This window comes from Alligator mississippiensis, chromosome 14, assembly GCF_030867095.1.
Source record: "Alligator mississippiensis isolate rAllMis1 chromosome 14, rAllMis1, whole genome shotgun sequence".
In the NCBI taxonomy this organism is placed as follows: Eukaryota; Metazoa; Chordata; order Crocodylia; family Alligatoridae; genus Alligator; species Alligator mississippiensis.
In genome coordinates, this window is record NC_081837.1 from 45,390,815 (window position 1) to 45,413,230 (window position 22,416).

The following is a 22,416-nucleotide window of genomic DNA, read 5'->3' on the forward strand; positions in this document are numbered from 1 at the left end:
CCGGTTTTGTTCCATGTTTTCATCAGTGACCTAGAAGATGGGATGCAGTTCACCCTCAGCAAGTTTGCAGATGAGGCCAAGCTGCGGGGAGTAGTAGATACACTGGAGGACAGGGCTAGGATTCAGGGTGACTTAGACAAATTGGAGGATTGGGCCACAAGTCATCTCATGAGGTTCAACAAGGACAAGTGCAAAGTCCTGCACTTAGGACAGAATAGGCCCAAGCACAGGTGCAGGCTGAGGGTGACTGGCATCTCTGCAGAAAAGGATCTGGGGTGACAGTGGGCAAGGAGCTGAACAGGAGCCAGCAGTGTGCCCGTGTTGCCAAGAAGACTGACGGCATCGTGGGCTGCATTGGTAGGTGTGTTGCCAGTAGGTCCAGGGAAGTGATTCTTCCCCTCTATTCAGCAGTGAGGAGGCCACATCTGAAGTCTTGTGTCCAGTTGTGGGCCCCCTACTACAAAAAGGATGTGGACAAATTGGAGGGAGTCCAGTGGAGGGCAACAAAAATGGTGAGGGGGCTGGGGGAGAGGCTGAGGGAACTGGGCTTATTTAGTCTGGAGAAGAGGAGACTCAAGCGGGGATTGAACAGCAGCTTTCAACTCTCTGTAGGGTGGTTTAAAGAGGATGGAGCTGGACTGTTCTCAGTGGGGGCAGATGACAGGACAAGGAGCAATGGGCTCAAGTTGCAGTAAGGGAAGTTGAGGTTAGATATTAGGAAGAAAAATCACAGAAAGGTAGTAAAACACTGGAACAGGTAACCCAGAGAGGTTGTGGACTCTCCATCCTTGGAAGCTTTTAAGACTCGGCTAGACAGAGCGTTGGCTGGGACGATGGAGCTGGGGCTGGTCCTGCTTGGAGCAGGGGGTCGGGCTAGATGCGACCTCCTGGGGTCCCTTCCACCCTCGTTTTCTACCGTTCTGTGATCCGCGCTGAGCCAGCTCGCAGCAGTTCCAGCCAGTCGCTGTGCTTGGCTGTAGCACATCCACTCCAGCACGGCGTATAAACCACCAGAGCTGAAAATCCTGGACATCACCAGGTGTTAATAGGAGATGTGGGGGCTCGTGCTGAATGCCCCCTTCTCAAATCCCTTATAGAAATGACCCGTTTTGTGGCGTCTTTCTTACCTGTGCTTAGGAAGACCCAGAGTGCAAGGCAGGCTCTCATCCTGAGCTGCAATCAGCCTCTGCGCAGGATGTGCTAAGGGGCTGAGTGAAGTCTGTGTGCTTACTGCTTACTACCACCACGCCGTTGCCTGTAAGTCCTGCCCTGTGCTGCTGCTTAGAGAAACGTGACCTGCAGAGGCAGAGCCTGCAGTGCAGCCCCCTGGTAGCAGAGCTGGCAGAGTTGGATTTTAGTAGGCCTTGATCGAGCTCACCCCAAGGGCCGAAGCAAAGTTGTTCCTGCCCTGTCTTCTCTAGTATCGCAAGGGGGGCTCCCTCCCTTCCTGCAGGGCAATGCTCCACTGCTGTCCCATTGCTAGGAAGCTCCTAGTCGTGGCGTCTCCATTAGTGGTGTAATGCTGCGTCTCCAAAGAGGCTGCTGCTCAGAGCGGCTTTGTCGCTGAGCAGAGGCCCGGGCAGCAGGGGCCATGAAGCATCTCACCTGAGCCAGTTCCTCTTGTGCTCTTGTTAGTCACCTTGTGGCACATGTATCATGGAAGGTGCTGAGATGCTGATTGCTTCGTTGTGCTGAAAGGCCCCACTGGGCCTGAGGATCCAGCGCTGAGGCCATGGCTGTTTGCCCGTGTTCAGATCATGTAGTCGCTGGCAGCATGCACGTCCCAGACAGGGAGCAGCTGGGGGCAGCGCTCTCCTCCAGCCAGGATGAGAGCTGCTGCAAAGGATTTTGCTTCTGAGAGACGGAAGGCTTCACAGGCGCTTTGCAGCCCTGGTGCGGAGGCTCTCAGCGCTGCCCACCCTGCAGACAGCTCCATCGATCCCTTGTCCCGGTGCACAAGTGCATCCGCAGCCATGAGGAAGGGCAGCTGTCCCGAGCTACCCACCAGTGTAGGAGCCCGTTGGACGGGGCAGTGGGCTGCAGATAGCGCTGGGGACACGGGCTGACCCAGCCTGGCTTGCCCTGTACTCCTGGGCCATCTCTAAGCTTTTGGAGGGCCGATCCTAGAGAGGGGTTTACTGGCAAGGGAATGGGCTGAAAGTGAGGACCATGGGAGGCAGCACCTTGTGCGGTGCCGTGGGGAAATGAGGGCGGTCGTGCAGATGCTGGAAGGAAGAACTAGGGCCCTGCGCTGGGAGGCGGCTTGGCTTTGACCACACTGCCTCTTACGCACTAATTTCCTTCAAGGCTTGTGATGCAGTCAGTAAACCACAGCCGTCAGCAGGCGCCTTCTGCGCCGGTGCTTTCCATTGTGACATGCACTTGACATGTCCGTCCTCGGTGCCGACGGACCAGCCGCTCCCCACCGCGCAGCATGGACCAGAGAGAGATTCTGCTGCAGAACCTGGAGCGGGCCCAAAGCAGGAAGGTCAACAAAGAGGAGTTCGCAGAGGAGTTCCTGGTGAGTCTCGCGTTCTCGGCTTCGGCTTCAGCCCCTCGTGCGGTGTGGGGAGCCTCGCCTGCTGCCACCCGCGCGGAACGGGGCACGAGCGTTTTGCCACTGCCACGGTTCCTTTTACTCGGGAACAATAACGTGTCTAGCAATTTACTCGTCGGCACCCCAAGGGCAGTTGTGTTCGTTGTTTAAGTCATGACCTGATTCAATGCTTCCTGCTTCCTCGCTTGCAAACACACTTACTGGGACGTGGTTTCGGTTTGCTGCCGGGATATCAGCTCCTCGGCTCCTAGAAACGTTGCCGGGGAGCGCATCTCTAGAGGTCAGGAAGAGTGGTTTCCCCTCTTCCATCTTGGAGGAAACTGTGCTGAAATGGGTCAGAAGTGACACGCCAGTCAACCCGTGTCCTTTTGGCACCACATAAGTGCAGTTCATGCCAGCAAGCCATCTCGCCGGGCATCCAAACAGATCCAGAATAAGGGGCGCCCTGCAGAGAAACCACCCAAAAAATTCCTGCAAGGACGAGAGTAATCGTCCTGCCACGTTGGCATTGAACACTCGCCATTTTCCACCATGCTGGAGAAAGTGCTAAAGCTGGACGTCCGGACCTCGTGTCCCCCTGGGCCGCGCCGACAGCCTCTCCGGAGCCCTGTCCTGCCCTTGTGCCTCGTGCCCCGAGCCGCGCACACCCTGCACTCGTCTCCCTTCAGAGAGAAGTTTCCCGGTGCCTGAGGTCAGTGGCAGCAGAAGCCGCAGTTGGCCATCTTTGTGCTCTCGCAGGGGTGTCCGAGCTGCCCCGCAGAGCTCAGTCTCTCACCCCTGTGTAGCCCCCCCAGGCAGCCCCTGTTTGGGTGCTGGTGCCTCGCACGCAGTGAGGGTGGGACCGGCAGGAAAGGCGATGAGATTGACCTAGCTAATGGAGTCTGGGTGCTGAGTGCAGGGCCGTGCTGGGCTCTTTGGGTTTATTCCCTGCTGCTCTCTGGCAGCAAGGGCTGCCGGCAGAGCTCTGAGCCAGAGACTGCTGGGACGGCGTGATGGCACCCGCACCCTTGCAGCTTCATCGTAACGGGGTCCCTGGGTCCCTCCCTGCCCCTGGAAAGGGTACGTGGCTGAGGCCTCTGGCGGGAGCACGGAGCCCCCCAGGGTCAGGTCCCCACAGAGGAGTCGCCCTTGGCCTGTTCGGAAAAGGTGAGTGTCTCAGTGATGCTCTCCCATTCCTGGAGGCTGTTGTCACAGGGCAGCGATCGTCTGAGCCTGCTGTTCCACGGAAAAAACACCCTGTGTCAGGCGGGCGGGTGACTTTCCCTGAGGGGGTGGGGGCGTCGGGTGGGGAAAATGTGCTGGCGTGGGGGGAGCAGGCTGGTCGTTGGTGTGCTGGCTGACACCAGGCAGGGCCCCACTTCCTCTCGAGGTGAGCTGTGCCTTCCCCGAAGCCGGGGCGGCCCCCAGCAACCCTGCGCTGTCCTGCAAGTGCCTGAGCGCAAGGAGGAAGCTGGGAACGGCTGAATTGTGACTCCGGCTGTCGGGCACGAGCTACAGAAATACACAAAAATGCACACGTGCCTGTTCCCCTGGCAACCCCCTCTCTGTCGCATGGGAGCCGGCTTCTGGCCACGCCAGGCGTGCACGGCTGGTGCAAGAGTCAGCTCCTGGCTTGTGCCCTGGTTTTCAAGTGTGCTGCCTCGCATGGAGGGGCCTGGCCACTGGCTGAGTGAGGTGTGTGTGGACAGAAAACGCAGATGGGGGGGTGTCTGCGGTGCAGAGCCTTGCCTGTGGGGGAGGCACCTGTGTGCCAGGCACTCTGTGCGTGCAGCCCTAAGCCCTGGCACAGCAGAGCTGGAGGGGCCCAGACAGGGTCCCTGGGGGACATCCTGTTGCTCCAGCACGCGTGTTGTGCTGCGCTGTGGCTGCCCCGGTTTCTGCGAGCGGGGCCCGGAGCAAAGCCACGTCCTGTGACTTCACTGACTCATTCTGCCCAGATCAAAGCGGCGCTGCTGTGCTCGGCCTGTGGAACAGCACGACATGCCCACTACTTCCTCAGCCCCAGCCTTGATGCAGCCTTGTGAACTTACCTTGAGGTGGCCAAAAGCCTGAGCTGGGCTGTCCTACTACGTGGAGCTGGCACAGGGCCTCACCGGGCATCTCAGGGTGACGCTGCCATGACTCGCAAGGCAGTGCAGCCCATCAGGGAAGTGCGTGGTGCTGGACGCTGGGTGTCCACGTTGTATTGCTGGTGCCCGCTCCCTTCAGCGAGCGTGTCCCAGGTTTTTTCCATAAAGCTTGGGCACCTGGAGCTGCCAGTTCTGATGTTCCCGCTGGCAGACCTGCCCTGAGGAGCTTGCTGCCTCCGCTGGGGCTGTTGGAGAGGCAAGAGAACAGTGTCCAGGGGGGCCCCTGGGGTGCAGTGGGGAGCGTGTCCCTGGCATGCATGGTCCATCTGCTCTGACGGGTCCCGTTGTCTCCCCACAGAAGTTGAAACGACAGTCGACCAAGTACAGGTCAGATAATACCTACCCGACTGCCACCTCGGAGAAACCAGAGAACGCCAAGAAAAACAGATACAAGGACATCCTGCCCTGTAGGTTGGGAAGAAAGACCTGCTGCCCTGAGCCTTTCCTCCTGGCTAGCTTTCCCCTCCTCTCCTGCCAGTGCACATGTACACATATGCACACCTGTGATTGTTACACATACCTCAACTCCAGAAGTATGCACACACCCATAGATGCCCCGCTCATACTAGGACATGTGATCAGTTATGCGCGCTCTGCAGGTCCTGGCACACATGTACACACATGTGGACACATGCGTACACATTACCTAGCCACAGTGCTGTGGAGGCCAGGACTTTTTACGTGAGGACCACCTACTTTTGGCTATGTGCGTGCATGCAGACTGCTGCAGGGTGCGACTCGCGGGTGGCTCCAGAGCCAGAACAATCCTTGCTTACAGGGAGTGGGTCCCTGGTAGCCCCGGTGTAACACACAAGTGGCCCGACTGCCAGGATCCCGTCAAGCAGAGTGTGGGCAGGGCTGTGTGCCACACTGAGTCCATATGAGCTCCTCAGGACACGGGCTGTTCTGCCCTGTGCTTGTGCAGCCCCGGCGCAGCAGCCTGAAGCTAAGCCCCAGGGACCTCAACCCTGCGACACAGGCAGGCACTGCTGGGTGAAAGTGCTGGGTGGGTGCAGGTGTCGCTCTGGTCCTGAAAGCCGAGGCTCAGGGAAGCTGGGTTGGGCCGGCGGAGCTCTGCTGTGCGCATGGTGCCAGAACGTGCTGCTCTCCCTGTCTCCCACAGTCGATCACAGCAGAGTGGAGCTGTCCCTGATCACCTCGGACACAGATTCCCATTACATCAATGCCAACTTTATCAAGGTACCGCCTTGTCCTAGGAGCCTGTGGGGCAGGGATGGGAGCGGGGAAGGCACCAACCCAGCTGGGCTGAGTGTGATGGGGCCCAGCCGTGGCACAAGTGGCCAGCAGGATGGAGGTGTCTCCATTTCAAGCTGGGGCACCCCCACCCAGGCCTCTTCAGCTGGGGGTGGAGGCAGAGGGGAGACGAGAGCCGTGTTCACATGCGCTCCGGACTTCTTTTCAGGGAGTGTATGGACCGAAAGCCTACATAGCCACGCAGGGGCCTCTCCCCAGCACCGTGGTCGACTTCTGGAGGATGATCTGGGAATATGAAGTCCTGGTAAGGGCTGGGCTGGGCTGGGCCTGCTGAGGGCTGGTTTGTGCCCTGTGTGGCTGAGGGGAGAGGGGCACATCCTGTGGGCACTGCAGAGTGTATTGGCTTCCTTACTTGCTGCACGAGGCAGGGCAGGGGCCAGGCCTGTCGCCTTGTGTCTCCTTACAAGAGAGCTGCGAGTCGAACGGTGCTGGCCCCTGCCGAGAACAGTCCCTGGGCTCTGCCTGGCCGCGACCCCTGTGCATGTGGAGCGCGGCTCGGGGCAACTCTCTGGCCGTGGATAAATGTCCCTGCACAAACGTGCCTCTTCTCTCTTCCCCCCGCACTTCTCTGATGTGCCGTGTTTCTGCAGATCGTGGTCATGGCTTGCATGGAGTTTGAGATGGGCAAGGTGAGTGTGTCGGAGCAGGACGCCTGACATCTCCATCTGCAGGGGGAAGGAGGACTGGGCTCCCTGCTGGCTTTCACCACTACGGCCAGGCTGCCTTCAGCAGGCAGCAAGCGTGTTAGGTTTGGGGACCCTCCGCTGCAGAGGGAGTATGTTCTCTGCTCTTAAAACGGGCTGGAGTGGGCCTGGTCCCCACAGCAGGGAAGGGTCTTTTCAGCCCTTCATGCTCTAGGAGGCGGTTGGCCAACCCTAGCAGCCAGGCCTGTGCTTCCCTGGCTGCCCAGGGAGGAGAGGGGCTGGCAGCAGGTCAGCAGCCCATGGGAGGCACTGGACGGAGGCACGGCGAGTAACCAGCTGCCCACTACTCTCCGCAGAAAAAGTGTGAGCGGTACTGGGCAGAGGAGGGAGGCGCCCCCCTGCAGTGCGGCCCTTTCACCGTGACCTGCGTGAGTAGATTGCCCCCCGCCCTCGCCTCCCCTGCGCCTCTGCAGGGGCACGGCCCTAACTTGCTGCTCCCGCAGGAGGCGGAAGACAGGAAGAGCGAGTATGTGACTCGGACCCTGAAGGTGACGCTGGACAATGTGAGTAGGGGACAGGCGGGGCAGGGAGGGCCCTCGCCGCGCGGCTGCAGTCCAGAGGGAGCGGTGCTGAGGGCAGGCCAGCTGCAGAGCTTCCACACAGCCCCCAGTGTGCCCCTGCGGGCCGTAGCAGCTGCGGTGCTGGAGGGGGGAGCCCCGAGGATCAAAGGTCCCTCTGGGTAACGTACCACATTCCTGCTACGAGGAGGCCTGGAGAACGTGTCCCGAGTGGTGCACAGGGCTATGCTCCTGGCAAGCGTGGGCTGCCTTCTCATGCCTCTGTGATCTAGGGCATGTGCCTGCAGCTTGGTGCCTCCACACCCACCTGGGCTCTGGGCTGGCGGCTTCTGATGGGTGGCGGGTCGAGCTCCAGGGCTCATCCTTCCCCCCGTGTGCCTGCTGCAGGAAACACGCACCCTTTACCACTTCCACTACAAAAACTGGCCAGACCATGATGTGCCCTCCTCCATCAACCCCATCCTGGAGCTTATTTGGGAGATGCGCTGCTACCAGGCTGATGACAGCATCCCCATCTGTGTCCACTGCAGGTAAGGTAGCCCCTCTGGCTGGGGCATGACCCAAGTCTAGCCCCACTCCTCTCCCCCATGCTTGCTCCTTGTCAGGCAGGAGAGACTTGGGCTAGTCTCCTGCGTGAGGAGATCTGGTTCACAGGCCAGGACAAGAAGTAGGATGGGTGGCTGCAGAAAGCGGCTAGCTGCCTGCCTGCCCAGGCAGAGCATGCGGCTGTGGTAGCCGGAGTCCTGGGTGTCAGCAGGCTCCACAGGTGGGACTTGAAAGGGCTGTGCTCACCGGTGTGTGAGATCTAGAGCCTGGCTGGTGGTGGTAGGGTACAGATGTAGTGGACTATGACCGTGGCCCCAGAGCCAGGCCTGTCCGTGCTGCCTGGGAACGGCCCCTTTCATGTGGTGACTTAGTCACGTGGCTTCTTGAGCACGGCCAACACAGGCAGGGTGCGGGCAAGGAGTCGGAGATGGTGGCGGAGAGGAGTTGGGGGTCCAGCTGCTGCCGGGAGGTCTAGCCTGGGCACGCAGCGAGAACAGAGGGGAAGAGGAAGGCCGACCTCTGCTCCCTGGTTCTGTGCTTTTTATCCCAGTGCTGGCTGTGGGAGAACGGGAGTTATCTGTGCCATTGACTACACCTGGAAGCTGCTGAAGGATGGGGTGAGTCCCAAGGCTGCTTGGGATCAGTCTTTTCCTGCATGCCCAGTGCTTGCCCTTTTCACCCATCTGGCTCCTCTCTTTTGAACCACATGCCCAGAGGTGCCTCTCTCCCTGCCTGCCAGTGCCTTTCACTCCCCAGCTCTTCCCTGCAAACTCCCTCTGGCCCAACCCTTGGAAGGCAGCATCAGAGAATTGGTCCATGGTCCCTTCCACCAGACTTTTCCTTCCACCTCCCGTTTGTTGTTCCCTCCACCTTCCAACGTGCCTGATTCCTGAGGCTGGAGAGAAACCAGGGCAGACGGGTCAGGTCCCTCCTCTTGCTGCCCTGCCCTGACCTGCAGGTCACGTGCTCTGACTTACACTAGAAAGCCGCTCCGTGAGCATAGTGCTTTGCCTGCCTGGCTTCTGAGGTGTTTCACCAGCCTGGAGCCGGGTCTAAACACCATTGGCGTCTGGAAGAGGACTGGAGTCAGGGCCATCCTTCATTTCTCCTTGTCCCTCTGCTAGATTGTTCCTGTGAACTTCAGTATTTTCAGCCTGATCCAGGAGATGCGCACGCAGAGGCCCTCCATAGTGCAGACCAAGGTATGTTTGCAAAGCTCCTGCTGCCTGCCAAAGGTTTGCTGCCAAACCAGCCCCTTGGCTTCTCCACTGGAGAACCCGCTAATAGCACCCTGGCCCGTCTGTGCTGGGAGGTAGTCCTGTGCCGACTGGTTGTGGTCACTCGTGTTCTCCCAGCACCCTTGGGGCAGGAGCATGGGGAGGACCCTGACTAGGTGACACTGGCTGTGGGCGGGTCGGAGAGCTTTTCCCTTGCAGCCATGCTGGGGCTTGTTTATAGCGAAGCAAGTTTTACAGCCCAGGAAATGGAGCACGGTCTGGCCCTGAGCTGAGCTGTGTAGAAGGGGAAGCTGAATGCAAAATGGTCCTGCAGCCACAGCCTCCCCTGACAATGTGTGTAGCCTGTGGCCTGGAAATGTTAGCCTTTCAAGAGCGCGTGGGCTGCATGTGTCAGAGGAATGGTGGTGCTCGTGTGCAGTGGAGGGGTGGGTGTGAGTGTGGGGGCAAGGGGGGTCTGGCTGCCCCACATTAGTTTCATGTGTCCCACTGTAGGAGCAGTACGAGCTGGTGTATGATGCTGTGATCGAGCTCTTTAAGAGGCATATCAATACGTTTACTGTCCAGGAGAGCTATGCTGCTGCAGAGGTGAGGTTCCTGGGGTTTGGCGTGGCTTTGCACACAGAGGCAGGCAGCTGAGGCGTACACCCCTGTCCCTTCTCTGCACAGCTGGGAGGTGAAGCTGGTCAGCATGAGGCCATTGCTGCCACCCTAGCTCTGATGCTTTCTCCAGCGTGCACCCATGGCCTTCAGGCTTTCCAGGGGCTCAAACACCCAGCACTGGCACTTGGGAGCGTCTCCTGCACGCGCTTCATTTGCACCTGCAGCCCCCCTGCAGGGCAGAGGGAGGAGGCCATGGAAGGGACTAGTGGCAGAGGCAGGTTGGGACCCAGGTGTCCTGAGCTCTCCCCTGGATTGCTCGGCCCAAGCTGGGTGGGGAGGGGAAACTGTCTCCTCTCTCAGGGCAAGATGTGGGTGTTTTGTGTGCTTATTGTAATAAATAAAGAAGCACCCATGTCCCCGTGACTGCCCCTCCAGCCTGTCCTCTCCACTTCTGAGAGAGGATAGTGTCTGAGCCCGGAGGCGTACGTTTGGCTCATGACGTCCCAAACAGCGGGACACCCCTCCTTCGTTCAGGCCTTCCTTTTTTCATTTCAATTTGCCAGAGCCCTCCACCAGGTCACAGGTCAAGGCTGTGAAAGGTCCATTTGAGAGGATGTAAAAAGGACTGAGGGTGGGAAGCCTCCAGTAAGCTCAGAGCCAGACCCCCCAGGAGCAGCCAGCTTCCAAACTGAAGCCTTTAAGGTGCACCCTAATTTTGCACAGGATGCTTGGTGCTTTCAGGGACCTCTGGGCTGGAGGTGGGGGCACAGGGTGGGGCAGTCTGTGCTTAGGCAGTGTTGAGAGGCCAGGGTGAAGCACTGTGAGAAGCTCTGAGCCCGGATGTGGCTTTGCAGCTCTTGGCCAAGGCTGCTCCTGGCTGCAGCAACCTCCTGTCCTTTGAAAGCACTTTACAGAAAGAGGGGGATGGGCACAGTGCTTGCCTGTCAGAAGCAAAACCAACTTCCCCATAGCCGCGCTGTGTGAGGGGCCTGGAGGCACAGCCAGCTGCACCAAACACTGGGGCTGAGCTCAGTGCTGGTGAGAGTGTGTGTGGGTGCTTCTTCCAAAAAAGACACCCATGGGAGGAGCTGGGACCAAAACGGCCAGGCGTGAAGACTTGGCCACAGCCCTCTGGTCTGGCTGCCCCCACAACTGGGGCATTTACATTGCCAAGCAGCTTGTAATGAAAGGGAGTTGGTGAGGCCCATCTCCTGGACGAAGCGCAGCGAGGAGCTCTGTGTTCGAGCCTGCCTCCACGAGCTGCAGGCTCTAACCTTCCCTTTCAGCAGATTCGGATGACCCGTCCCGTGGCCAAGGCGCATGTGAACCCGCTGACAGAAATTTACGCTCTGAGGATACCGAACTGGTAAGGCTTGGCCTGATCTACGTGTGTGGACGCTGGTACCATGCAGGCTGGTGGTTGCTGCTCTCAGCCTGATGCCAAGATAAGGTGATATGGGGACACATGTCTTACATGCTGCAGTGAATAAGGGACATAGCCAGAGACAGGGTCCTGCAACCTTTTTGGACTCGTTTCTGGCATCTGCTGTTAAATCAGGGACTCGTTTATGGTGCTAGTCTGAAAGACCAGCTGGAGGGTGAAACTTGTGCATTTGGAGGGCACCACAGGCCCGTTTATTGCATCCAGCCTCAACATGTAGCCCGGGCAGGAGGTGCGTAGGGCTTGGTGTGGCTTGCCCCAGGACTGAGCCTTGGTGTGGATGCAAAGCAAGGCTGTGCGGAGGACTGCTGTCAGGTGGAGAGTGCTGGGGCTCTGCTCCTGGGCTAAGGCAGACTTGCAAACAGTAGCTGGCTCTGATTTTATAATATTCCTCTTTATTGCAGCTCAGGGCCAGAGGAAGGGGAAATCCACGTGGCGTCAGGTGAAGCGTCGCCGGCAGTGGCTTCATCCCACAGCACTGTGGCAGGACAGGATGGCCACGAGCCCAGCGCCCCTCCCGTTAGACAAGCTGTTTCTTTTGGGGCTTTGCACTTCAGCAGCGGGGAGGGAAATGCCGCTAAGAAGTGGGATGCCTTGCTGGCAGGGGGACCGCTCCAGAAGCATCGCAGCTTGGACCTAAACTGCGCTGGGACCAGGGACCTGCCGCAGAGCCCCAAATCTTCGGGGGCACCTCAGAGGAGCCCCAACACTAAAGCCCCTTTGGCACGAACTAAATCAACACCTTTTGAATTAGTGCTGCAGAGAGAGGCCCGGGGCCCAGGCAGAGGGGAGGCAGCGCCCTGCGGCTCTGCTGGCTTCGGCAGGCAGCCATGGGTAGGGCTCTGCCCCATGGTGCTGAGCCAGTCGAGTAAGCTAGTAACCAGCCCCTGGCGGCAGGGGACCAGCAGCCAGCACCTTCCCCCCTGCTCCTGCTCAACTGAAGACCCTTATTTTTCCTCGCTGTCCTCGAATGAACCAGCATCCCCGGCATCCTCCGACCGCCCTGCAGAGCTATACGAGACAATTTTCCCTCCCCTCCCCACAGTGCTGCCCTCGGACCCCGTCACAGGCAGCACTCCAGCTCACAGGCCTCTGCCCCAGCAGATTCGCCCGCAGGATGGCATGGAGACGTCCTCACTCAGTAAGCTGTGGAAGCTGCGCCGGTTTGTTCTGGGGTGTGCCCCTAGGGGCACAGGGCCTTTGACTCCCCCCTGAACTATCCTGCAGCCTGCTGCACGGCAGAGCCCAGCCCATAGGATAAGGGGCTGGGTGTCCCCTCTCAACTTCAGCAGGAACCTGGGGTCAGAGCTGAGGGCAGAACCGGGTTTCAAAGCACTTCTTCTGCTGTGTTTTCCCAAAGAAATCCCCAGTGTTTGTTGGGATTCCCCTCGCATGTCTGTTGGGTGCTACTTGGGCTTCAGCGTGACAGATCTCAGATAATGGGTTGATTTGGGCTGCAGAACTCGACGAAAACCCTAGGGAGCTGCTGGACGTGGTGTTAGTGCCGCTGCTAAGGTTGCCATCCCTCCGTGCCAGTAGATTCCTTCGGGTTTCCCAGGAGTCCTGGGTGGGATCTGGTACTTGTTATCTCACTGAGAGAACAGCCGCTGCAATCAGGGGGACAGGATTTCACCCTCGCTTTGGAACTGCAGGGGTGGGTGAAGTGGGGGGAGGGTGACGAAGCCAGGCCTCCTTGGACCCCGAGCCTCAAATGGCCAGTGTCCTCAAAGACCTGCTCTCGCTGGGAATTCTCTGAATGCCACGGGTTTCTGCTGGCTTTCAGCTCTGAGCACAGCAGTGTTTGTGCAGCAGTTTAGATTGCGCTAGCTTCCAAAATAAAAGCTACCTAGAATTAGCAATGTCAGTGTTTGGGTTAACATGCACAGGCTGGCTCCTGCTCCCGGTGGGGGTGCTGCTTTTGGCACTGGTGGAGTCTGGCCCTTCAGTGACATTGTACCGGCCAGAGAAGAATAACCCTGGTCCGTTCCTGGATTTCTAAATAAAGTTTTAGAAGATTTGGATCTTACTCCCTGGTGCCTGAATGGGAGTAGCAGTCAGGGCTTGGGATGGCTCACTTCTCAAGCCTTGTGGGTGGCTCCCTGGTTCCCTTGTGGTTTGAATGACGAAGGATGACTTTTCTCGCTTCTGAAGGTTGCCTGTTAACAACAGGTTCCTACAAGCTGCTGGAGGTGGGATGAATGATGTGAGTGAGAGAGTTTTCAGGGTCTTTACAGCTGCTGTTGTCCGTGTAGCTTGATAGGGGCCTATCGGGACAGTTCCACCCCAATAACTGTCTGTCTGTCTGTGGTTAGTGGCTTCTCCAGACCCAGATGATGATATTCCCCCACCTCTGCCTGAACGAACCCCAGAGTCCTTTATTGTGGCTGGTGAAACTGGTAAGTGCAAGTAACAGTGATAATTAAGAAGCTCTAAGGTATTGGTTCTGGTTGTTGTGTGATACTTGGGTCACAGGATCCAGCAGAGAGTTGCTTTGGCACCCAGGAAGGGAAGTAATCCCTCCTGTATCTCATTTTTTCCAGAAGAGTCTCCCCCAGTTGCTTCAAACTACCAGCCTCCACCTGAAAATATACATGTGGGAACCTCTTTGGAATGGAGTGGGGTATCTCAGTCAGAAATATGTGATGACTCTGTCAGACTGAGACCTAGTAAGGTAACTGAAATTGGGCGTTTGTCTCTTCTCCAGTAATGTGGCTATGCAGCTCTCTGTACTGTGTGTCATTTCTCTACAGCAGCTTGGTAGCGTGTGCTTTTCCTGAGCTACTTCTGATTTCAAGAGTCCAGGCTCAGGAAGTGGTCTTAGTCAAAGCTGCTGTATTACAGTAGCAACCAGTGTCATTTAAGAGAAGATGGGAGTCTACCAGTCATGACACTAAAGCCTGTAATCTGAAGGGCAGGAGTACATCCTCAAGTTACAGTAGCAATGGGGATGTGATAGAGTGCAGCGATAGGAGAGTCAGTATGCTCAGTGCTTTCTGGTCCATCCTATGGGTGTGAAAGCACTGAACTGGAGTGCTGGACAGATGTAGCTGAGAGAAAGATGCTAAGCCCAAAACTGGTCGCAAACTGCTGGGGAATTGGCAAGAAAGGAATATCAGGAAATGAGGACAAGGTATTGGGGGACTGGGTTTTTGTACTGCAAGTACAAATGTACTTGCCTGTGCTCTTTAACATGTGCCCGTTCCTGCGGCACCATTTTTTCCCAAAGTTATCTGCAGGGGTGAGTCTTCGCTAGGAAGAAGTGTGCTCCTAACTTGATCTCAAGCCAGGTGGGACTCTGTGAAGAGAAGGCACACATTGCTTTCACATGAATTAGAAGGTCAAGATAAACCCCAGACTCCAGCAGTCTTTACCTGGACTTTCCCTGACTTGTGAGAGGGCTACACTCTGCCTTGTAGGATTTTAGCTTGTGATAGTTGATTTGGGTTAGATAATTCAAGTTGGCATGCACTAGATGAATACTGCTAACCCACCAGTGAAATGCAGTTCGTTTTGGTGTGGAACGGGATAGTCATTCTCCACAAACACTACAGAGGGACAAATAAAGAGGATTTTTTTCACCTGAAACTGGAAGAGAAATTTGGGGAGGTGGAATGAAACTGAGAGTTGAAGTCTCACTGGGCCTCTGCAGTTAATGCCCTAGGAGAGGGTGCTGGGGACTCTTTATTTATTACACGTGAACACAGCCTTGATCTGACACTTGTCTCTGCATTTACGTGATCCCCGTTCACTGCTGCATAATAGTTCCTTCCAAATATGAATGAATTTGTCATTGCAACTCCCATGTCAGATAGGAAAAAGCTATTAGATGCTGTCTGTATTGGAGGGCTGGGGATGGAGTCAGATTTGCCTAGGATCACCCAGGGAGTTTGCAGAAGAGCCAAGAATTGAACTCCCGGGCCCACCCCAACCCACAAGGGTGCCAGCCTTGAAAAGATTCACTGGATGAATTAGCTGTGTGGAGGGCAGCACCAATCTTCCATTACACTTATGGGGAGGCGTGTGTGGGAGGGGGCTGAGTGCCTGTGGCATCATTTCCTGTGTATCACTAGCTTGCTTGCGATGTGAGAGAGTTGCATATGACTGTGGGAATTTCAAATATTTTCCTTTTGTTTGTTTCCAGAGTGTGAAGCTCCGGAGTTCCAGATCAGGTACAGGCTTTTTTTGATGTCGTAGACAACTGGTCTGTCCAACTACCTATTTTGCGCTGAACCCAGCAGCTTACTGGAACTGCTTTGTAAGCATCTCTGGGCTTTCTGCACTGTGCAACAGCTTTGTTGTGCTGGTAACTAGCCAGTTCCCTAACCAAGCAAAGCAGCAGGCTTATGTCTCCTAACCAGCCCCTGAAGCAGCTGGTATCACTTTGCGCTGCTGTTCCTTTCAGTCTCACCAGGCCGAGGAAGTACCCTTCTCGTACTGTGCGGCCCTGGGGATTCTTTACCTTTCTCTTGTGAAGAGGTAGCGCAGCCGGGCAGTCTGAAAGGTAGACCGGGGCTTGGAACCTAGGCTGTGTTTCTGGCTCTGCCCTAGCCTGCTGCTTGACCTTGGCTGCGGCTACGCATCACCTTGTGCTTCTGTTTCCCCATCCCTAAAACAGGGATGACCGACTGACTCCTTTGTGTTGTTCTCTAATGACAAGCATCACACAAAAATATCATCGTCGTCATCAGCAATAATAATAATTATTATATAGCACAGCACTTGCATGCTGTTTTTGGAAGGCCTGGAGATTAATACTTGCTGCGTTGCGTTGCTTTGGTCATCACAAAAGATGTCAGACACTGGTCTGGGGATACTTGTCTTTTAAAAGCTGAAGGGTTTGATTTCTTTTTCTTTTATCGCTGTAGAGACACACCGGGACCACTCTTCTTCTCCTCCTCCACTCCCTGAAAGAACTCCCGAATCGTTTGTTCTTGCCAGCGAGGACAGTAAGTGGCGGTGTTGTGTTTTTTTTTCACCTGTAATCTTCTGTAAGAGAGGTACAGCATCTCTGCATTAGGTGAGGGCTTAACTGAAGCCAACACAAAGCTCATGTGTCCAAGCAAGCAAAACTGTGTCCAAGCTCCCCTCCCCATTTTCCCCAACTGGTGGCAGTCTGAGTAAAGAGGATCCCAGAGCTGAGAGAGAATTGGATTTCCTGCTGATCAGGCCCCATACCCCATCTTGCACTCAGCCCAGGTTGGTTGTAAACCTTCCAAACGAGTCCCTGCTTTCTGTGGGAGAACACCGTGGATGTAAAACAATGAACGCAGCCAGAGAGTGGCTGCCAGGGTCACAGGCAAAATACTGCCTCCCCCTCCCCAAACTGCTACATAAAAGGTAAACATAAGAGAGTCTTCCACTTAATTCTGTACCCAAAAATATTCAGAAAAGAAACAGGAGGATGTGCACGTGACCTTCTGAAAAGTTGTGGTGTGTGTTCCCAGGTCTTCAGCCTCCTGCGAGGAATTCTACTAGCAGCCTCGGGGACTCGGGGAATAAAGCTTCTGAGGAGCTATCACAGGAGCCTGCGAAATGCTTCAGGAGGAGCAAAGTAAGGAAATCTGAGAGAAGGGTCATCTATCCAGCTGTAGCTGTGGCTGTAGGCATCTCATCATAATCCTACAAAGACAGTAGGAGAGCAGAGGTCTGGTTTGAGAGCTCTCATACTTAAGGCAAGAAAAGCTCAAGCACAAGATTGTGTGGTGGTAGTGACACTGCAAGCAGAACTGGTGGAAAGAAAAAAAGGACCAGAGCCCTGCAGCAGCGACAAGAGTTACCTCTGCCTGTCTCTGGGACTGGCTATATGTACCTCCGTATACCCGTGATCTCCTCTCCATTTACTGGGCCAACACCTCTCAGGAATGCTGACCAATTTTCCAACTGCCAAGTAGGACAGACTCCCCTCCTAAACAATCCTGATTTCAGCTGCTGCCTGGGGAAGCTGTGCTCCCTGCTCCTTTGCCTGATGTCACTCTTGCACAGAATTTCTACTGAGAGTAGCTTTAACAGCATTACTGATAACCACTGGGTTCATTTTGCTTTGGCTGGGAAAGAAGGAAAAGATAAAGAAATGACAGGCTTCTGCGCCCCTGCCCCAAATATAATGTGGGTTTTGAGAGTAGGTGTTGTGTATCTTGTGGGCATGATGTATGCATGCTGTCTGTCGTGGCTGTTGAGCAGAGCAGTCTCTTAATCAGTTGGGGATATTCTGCTTGCTATATTGCTTCTTTCATCATCATTCTCATTTCTTGTTTTTACAGAGCTTGAAAATTTTACGCAACGTGAAAAAGAGTAAGTATCTTGAGTGTCGGCTAGTTACCCTGTTGGCCATGTGAACGTGTGGAGCCTACAGAGCTGTACTTCTTTGGGGGCCCAGACCTGCAACATGCTGAGCATCCTGTATACCTCTCTGGCCCAGGGAGCCGAGGGACTCAGCACCTCGCCAGATGGATAGTTATCTGTCGGCCTCTTCTCTTAGGACCTCTCCAAGCACTTAGCGCATACGAATTCAAGATCTGTATTTCTGTGAAAAGCTGTCGTTGCTAACAGGACTGTGAGTGTGTATGTGAAATGTATATCGACCTCCCATCTCAGCTTCTGTACACAGAAATGAAGCAATGTTTTGGCTTGTTTTCCTCAGCCTACCCTATCCATTCCAAGATGATATTGTTTAACACTGTAGGCATCCTAACTTCTCATCCATCTTCTTTGGAAGTCACCGCAAAAACATGCTCTGAAACAAATGAGTTGATTTAATGAAGTCAGCCAAGTGTTTCCATGGAGCAAAATTTACAGAATAGAATTAGCCTCGTCTTTGTCACTTCTCCGTTTGATAGATTTCAATGAAAGCATCACCCCGGTTGGGAACCGTTGGCTTAGATGCTATGAAGAGTATGTCTCTGAATTAACCTGTCCTAACTCTGCACAAAGCCTCCCTTTAAAGGACATGGCATGTTTACTCGTGTCACTGCGCTGGCTTTCAACTTGCATCTTTAGGTCATTCAAATGCAGGGGGTCGGACTCGATGATCTATTGAGGTCCCTTCCGACCCTAACATCTATGAATCTATGAAATGGTCACTGCCTCCTAAAGAAAGCCTTTCTGTTTGTTTCTAGGTATCTGCAGCCCATCTGCATTGGCAAAGCCACGGGAGCCTACCCAGACAAACCACTCCACCTCTTTTCTGAATTTTGGTATGTTGTTTCCCCTTCTTCCCTTTCTCTTTGGATTTTTGGAACATTGACTATAGACTTTTAAAAGGCTAAGTGCAGACGTTGTAGCTGGCTCTTGGCTAGTGCGAGGAAGGTGACGGAACTCTTCACAAAAGTGTCTGCATAGATCAGAAGCATCTGTGACTGAACACTTTTCACTGCAGCAATTGCCTACTCTTCTGTGTGACTGTTTAGCTCATGAATACACAAAAGAATTAGAGGCTTGAATTTATTTAAAGCTGCCAGTGGCCTTATAGCTTAATTATTTTGACAAAGCTGTTTGTTTGTTTGTGTGCTTGTGTAACATTTGGGAGTTTATTGATGAGCTATGTATGACCTACATATAAGGGTGGAATATTCACAGTAGAAGCTCTGTCATACGCACTGAGGCAATAGGACATATTCTGCTTGTAGGCACATCATTCACTTCCCTACATAACACCAAACCAGTCCGGATTTGTTGCCTAATGCTTATAACATAACAAACCTTGGGTAATTGCTTACTGTTTAAGTGAATAGGATCTTTCAGCCCTGCTGTTATTGTGACTTAATTGTATTTTGTTAGCCACATACTGTCTGAAACTCTATACTTTGTAAAATTTGTATAGCCCTCCATATGGAAACAGTGAAGAGGAAGCAGCTGTCAAAAAAAGGCTGCTATTAGAAGTATTGCAAATGACTGGAGCTAGTTTGTTTCAAGACTGCTTCTAGATCGGCAGCTCCGAGGGTGCTGTAAACAGTCCTCAAATACAGGGTGCTTAGTGTCGCCGTGTTTGCAGGCTGGAAAATGAGGGGGAGCTGGGCAGTCAGGGCTGCTAATGCCACAGCACTGCCACACTGCATACTTAAGCTGCATTAATCGTTTGCGAGACGTTTGAGTAAGCGTATGCTGGGGTGGGCAGCCTTGTCGCAGTCCCTAGCTATGTCGGACTGCACGGTGCTTGTCAACACATGCAAGTTGCACAAACAACAGACATGTGGCTGGTTGTGACAGGATACAGCTTGAATGTGGCAAGGGGCTGCAGAAAACAACAACCAATCAGTACTGAATGGTTACACATTTTGCACGGAAAGACTGAGTAGCTACAGCCTGACCCTGTGTAAATCATGGGAGAGAAGCTGTATGTCATTTAAATGCTGATTTTAAGGGAGTAGTTGTGTATTAATCAAGAGGCACAGAACCTTGTTGATATGTCCTTGATATTCTTGTTATAATTGTGTTTGCTGGCAGACATTCTGCTGCAGCACAACTGTATTTGATTATTTAGCGCCAGAGTTACCTATAGCTGACCTGGGGAATCTCATGGTTGCAGAGCATTAAGCCAAACAGATTTTTAAGACGGAGACAATGAAACTTTCTTGTGAAAACAGTACCCGTAATCACAGGAGCAGGGCTCAACCCCAGCCAAGGTCCCTTCATAGTATATTAATGCAAGATTTCATGCTTTAATGCTTCTTCAAAAACGTCTGAGGTTGGTCAGACACTGAGTTTGGATAAATTATTGGCCTTGTGACAGTATTTGAATGAACTTAGCATTATGGACTTTTAAACATCAAGCCTGCTACAATTTCTAGTTTTTTGAAGTGCCTTAATGGGCCCTGCACATGGATAAATGTGATCATGCTTCATAATACCAGCATTTCTGTCACTGTAGTTAAATAGTGTGATGTGTTAGGATTAATAGAGCACATAGTGTATTTAAAGCCCAAGTCTTTTTAAATACTCTGAACATATAGAATAGGAGAGCAATGTGAAAATCACAGTGTGTTTACAATACTTATGAAAATAAATATTTTGTTCTTACTCCTAGGCTTTGCAAAACGATTTTCAAAACCTAAAGGACCAAGAAATCCTCCACCATCGTGGAATATTTAAATAAACTTTGTGGACGCGGTACTGTAGATTTGCCATATCCCTCTGACACATCTCAAATGCTCTTCAAGATGGATCACCGTCAAAATATAAAAAGGAAAAATGCCTGTGTTGCGCAGTATCTGCAACCAGGGCATAATGCAAACATCTGTTTTTATCACCTAATCAGTTGTAATATGAAGAGGGATGCAGAAATGAGTAGCAGCTGCCTGGCACTTGTAGTTAATGTTTGACCTTGGCAAGACGGTGCTCTGTGGTGGCTGTTGGAGGCGTCCTGCCTGGGCTTTGTCCATTAGGGACGTGTGGCCGTTTTTTAACGTCTCCACCCACTCATAGACCGAGCGATACGGTGAATTCACCGAGGTGGCGCTCCTGTGGGCCACAAAGACAGCGACAGAACGCTGTTCTTCTTTGCACACTGACAGCTGCACAGCCTTCTTGTTTACATGCTCGCTAGCCGTACACGTGCTTAGCACGAACGCTGGCTGCATCCAACGGCCGCCATCAGTGTTCCCTGCTGCTGTCTAGTTTCCCACTTTGTTGCAGACACACAGTGTGGGTAGCTATTTTGCCTTTAGTTTCCAAAACGTTCTTGTACATCAGGCTGGAAACTAAAAACAAATATGAAACATGGTGTCTGAAAGCAAACTGAATTATTTTGGAGCCTGGGCGTTCTTATTTTTAAACGAGCAGGGTCATTTCCTCTGACTTTGCAGTTTAATTTACCGTAAGAAAATGGGTCTGATTTTCCTGTCCCAGTAGTGTCACCTGGGTGTGATACGTCTATGATGTGACTGATGGCCCTGATCCTCCAAATGCTTCAGCCTCTGCACAAATGTACTTGCGTAAATAGTTCTCTGGCAATTTGAGTTAGGCACGTGCTTATCTGTTTCCAGGACTGAGGGCTAAGGGAGAAAAAGCCTTTCAGATTTTAGAATTCAGGTATTTGGCCAAGTATGTTAACATGGTGGTGCTTTCCGTTCAAATTAATTGGGTAATTTTCTCTAAGCGTCTGTCTGAAGTCTGTTTACGATGATGACTGTTCACGTAGGAACCAAGCCTGCATGGAAACATGCTGCATAGTCTGCTGAAAAAAGTTCACGTGAATGAAAGTGTCCATATGCCTAGTTTTGGCCTTTAAAAAAGTCACAGCGTTAAGGTCTTTAACTTGCCAAAGCCTTTTGATGCAGACACTTAGAAGATAAGTTTCCTAAAATCTGAAAGCTTCTTTTCTTGCTATTCATATCCACGGAAAAATGTAGACGTTTTACAAACCGTTCAATGTATTTCGCTGTCTTCTAGAAAAACGCTGGCTTGGGAAATGCAAACTATGCAGGTGTTTTCAGGGCCTGATGCGCCGTTCGGCTCCCGGAGGAACTCGGTGATGATGAATACGGGATAGAGAGGCATCCCGCTGGTTCAAAGCTGGGGAAAGCGGGACCCCCTAAAAGTGCATGGACTGTTTTTCTTCCAAGTCAGCTGTTTTCTAGCATTGCAAAAACTATTGAAATGAATTCTCTCACACATTTACTAATTGTAGGTCTTCCTTAGTTATTGCCAAAGAACGAATATTGCTGAAAGATGCCATCCTTTTGTCCTGCGCCCCGGCCCCGATCCCAGGTGAGTGGGGGGAGGAGAGGGGTTTTGTTGGAGCCCCAGGCCGCACGCGCGGTGCCTGTGGCGCTAAAGGAACGGAGGCTCTTTGGTTTCACTCCCCTTCATGCTGGCCCTGAGCTGGGCGCAAGCCCCGAGGGGGGGCAGCGAAGGTGGCCGCACCAGATCTTTATGCTCTTTGCTCGAGGGCAGCTGGGGGCTCCCCCCCCCCGGTGTAAATCAGATCCGCCTCACGGTCATCCGACAAGGACCCGATGTCAAATCAGACCTGTAAAGAACTGACACATCTTTCCAACTTGTACTGATTCTGTGAAGTGTTTTACCCTGCCTGTGAGATGCTACGTGGAATAAATGTATTATTTATGCAGCGCTGTTGTTCTGGATTGTCATTTGTTATTCTTGCACGTTTTGTGGTTGTTCTTGCACACCTTGTTGCACATGTTGTTGTTGTTGTTGTTGTTGCGCATTACGCGATGACAGGCCGTGCGAGAGCACACGTGCTTGCTGCGCGCCCAACGCCTCCGCGCGAGCGCGCTGGGCGACCGTTACGACCGTTGGCCGGGGAGGGGTACCCACGTGACGGCCCCGGCCTGCGTGCCTGGGCGCACGCTCCTGGCGCCGGGCGCAGGGGCGGGGCGGACTCGGTTTCCCGGCGGGCCCTGCGGCGGCGCATGCGCGGCCGGCGCCGGGCTTGGGCGCGGACTACAGCC

The 22,416-nt window shown here is 53.7% G+C and overlaps 1 protein-coding gene across 1 annotated transcript; it reads left to right on the top strand.

Moving 5' to 3' along the window:
- The first annotated feature begins 2,189 nt into the window (after nucleotides 1-2,189).
- Nucleotides 2,190-22,073, top strand: PTPN22 (protein tyrosine phosphatase non-receptor type 22). Its single transcript, XM_059717272.1, has 21 exons — nucleotides 2,190-2,521; nucleotides 4,985-5,093; nucleotides 5,810-5,886; nucleotides 6,110-6,205; nucleotides 6,552-6,590; nucleotides 6,962-7,033; nucleotides 7,109-7,168; nucleotides 7,571-7,713; nucleotides 8,280-8,346; nucleotides 8,854-8,931; nucleotides 9,460-9,552; nucleotides 10,857-10,933; nucleotides 11,413-12,149; nucleotides 13,321-13,404; nucleotides 13,549-13,679; nucleotides 15,150-15,177; nucleotides 15,874-15,954; nucleotides 16,453-16,559; nucleotides 17,269-17,299; nucleotides 18,124-18,201; nucleotides 20,031-22,073. The coding sequence occupies exons 1-21, from the start codon at nucleotides 2,435-2,437 to the stop codon at nucleotides 20,093-20,095; spliced, it is 2,340 nt and encodes a 779-aa protein (XP_059573255.1). The 5' UTR covers nucleotides 2,190-2,434; the 3' UTR covers nucleotides 20,096-22,073.
- The last annotated feature ends 343 nt before the right edge of the window (nucleotides 22,074-22,416 follow it).

Bases quoted from the DNA above. Each gene is read 5' to 3' on its own strand.
- PTPN22 (XM_059717272.1), top strand. From the start codon at position 2,435: ATGGACCAGAGAGAGATTCTGCTGCAGAACCTGGAGCGGGCCCAAAGC. The intron at 13,405-13,548 runs GTAAGTGCAAGT...CATTTTTTCCAG, and splicing joins TATTGTGGCTGGTGAAACTG to AAGAGTCTCCCCCAGTTGCT. The intron at 13,680-15,149 runs GTAACTGAAATT...GTTTGTTTCCAG, and splicing joins TCAGACTGAGACCTAGTAAG to AGTGTGAAGCTCCGGAGTTC.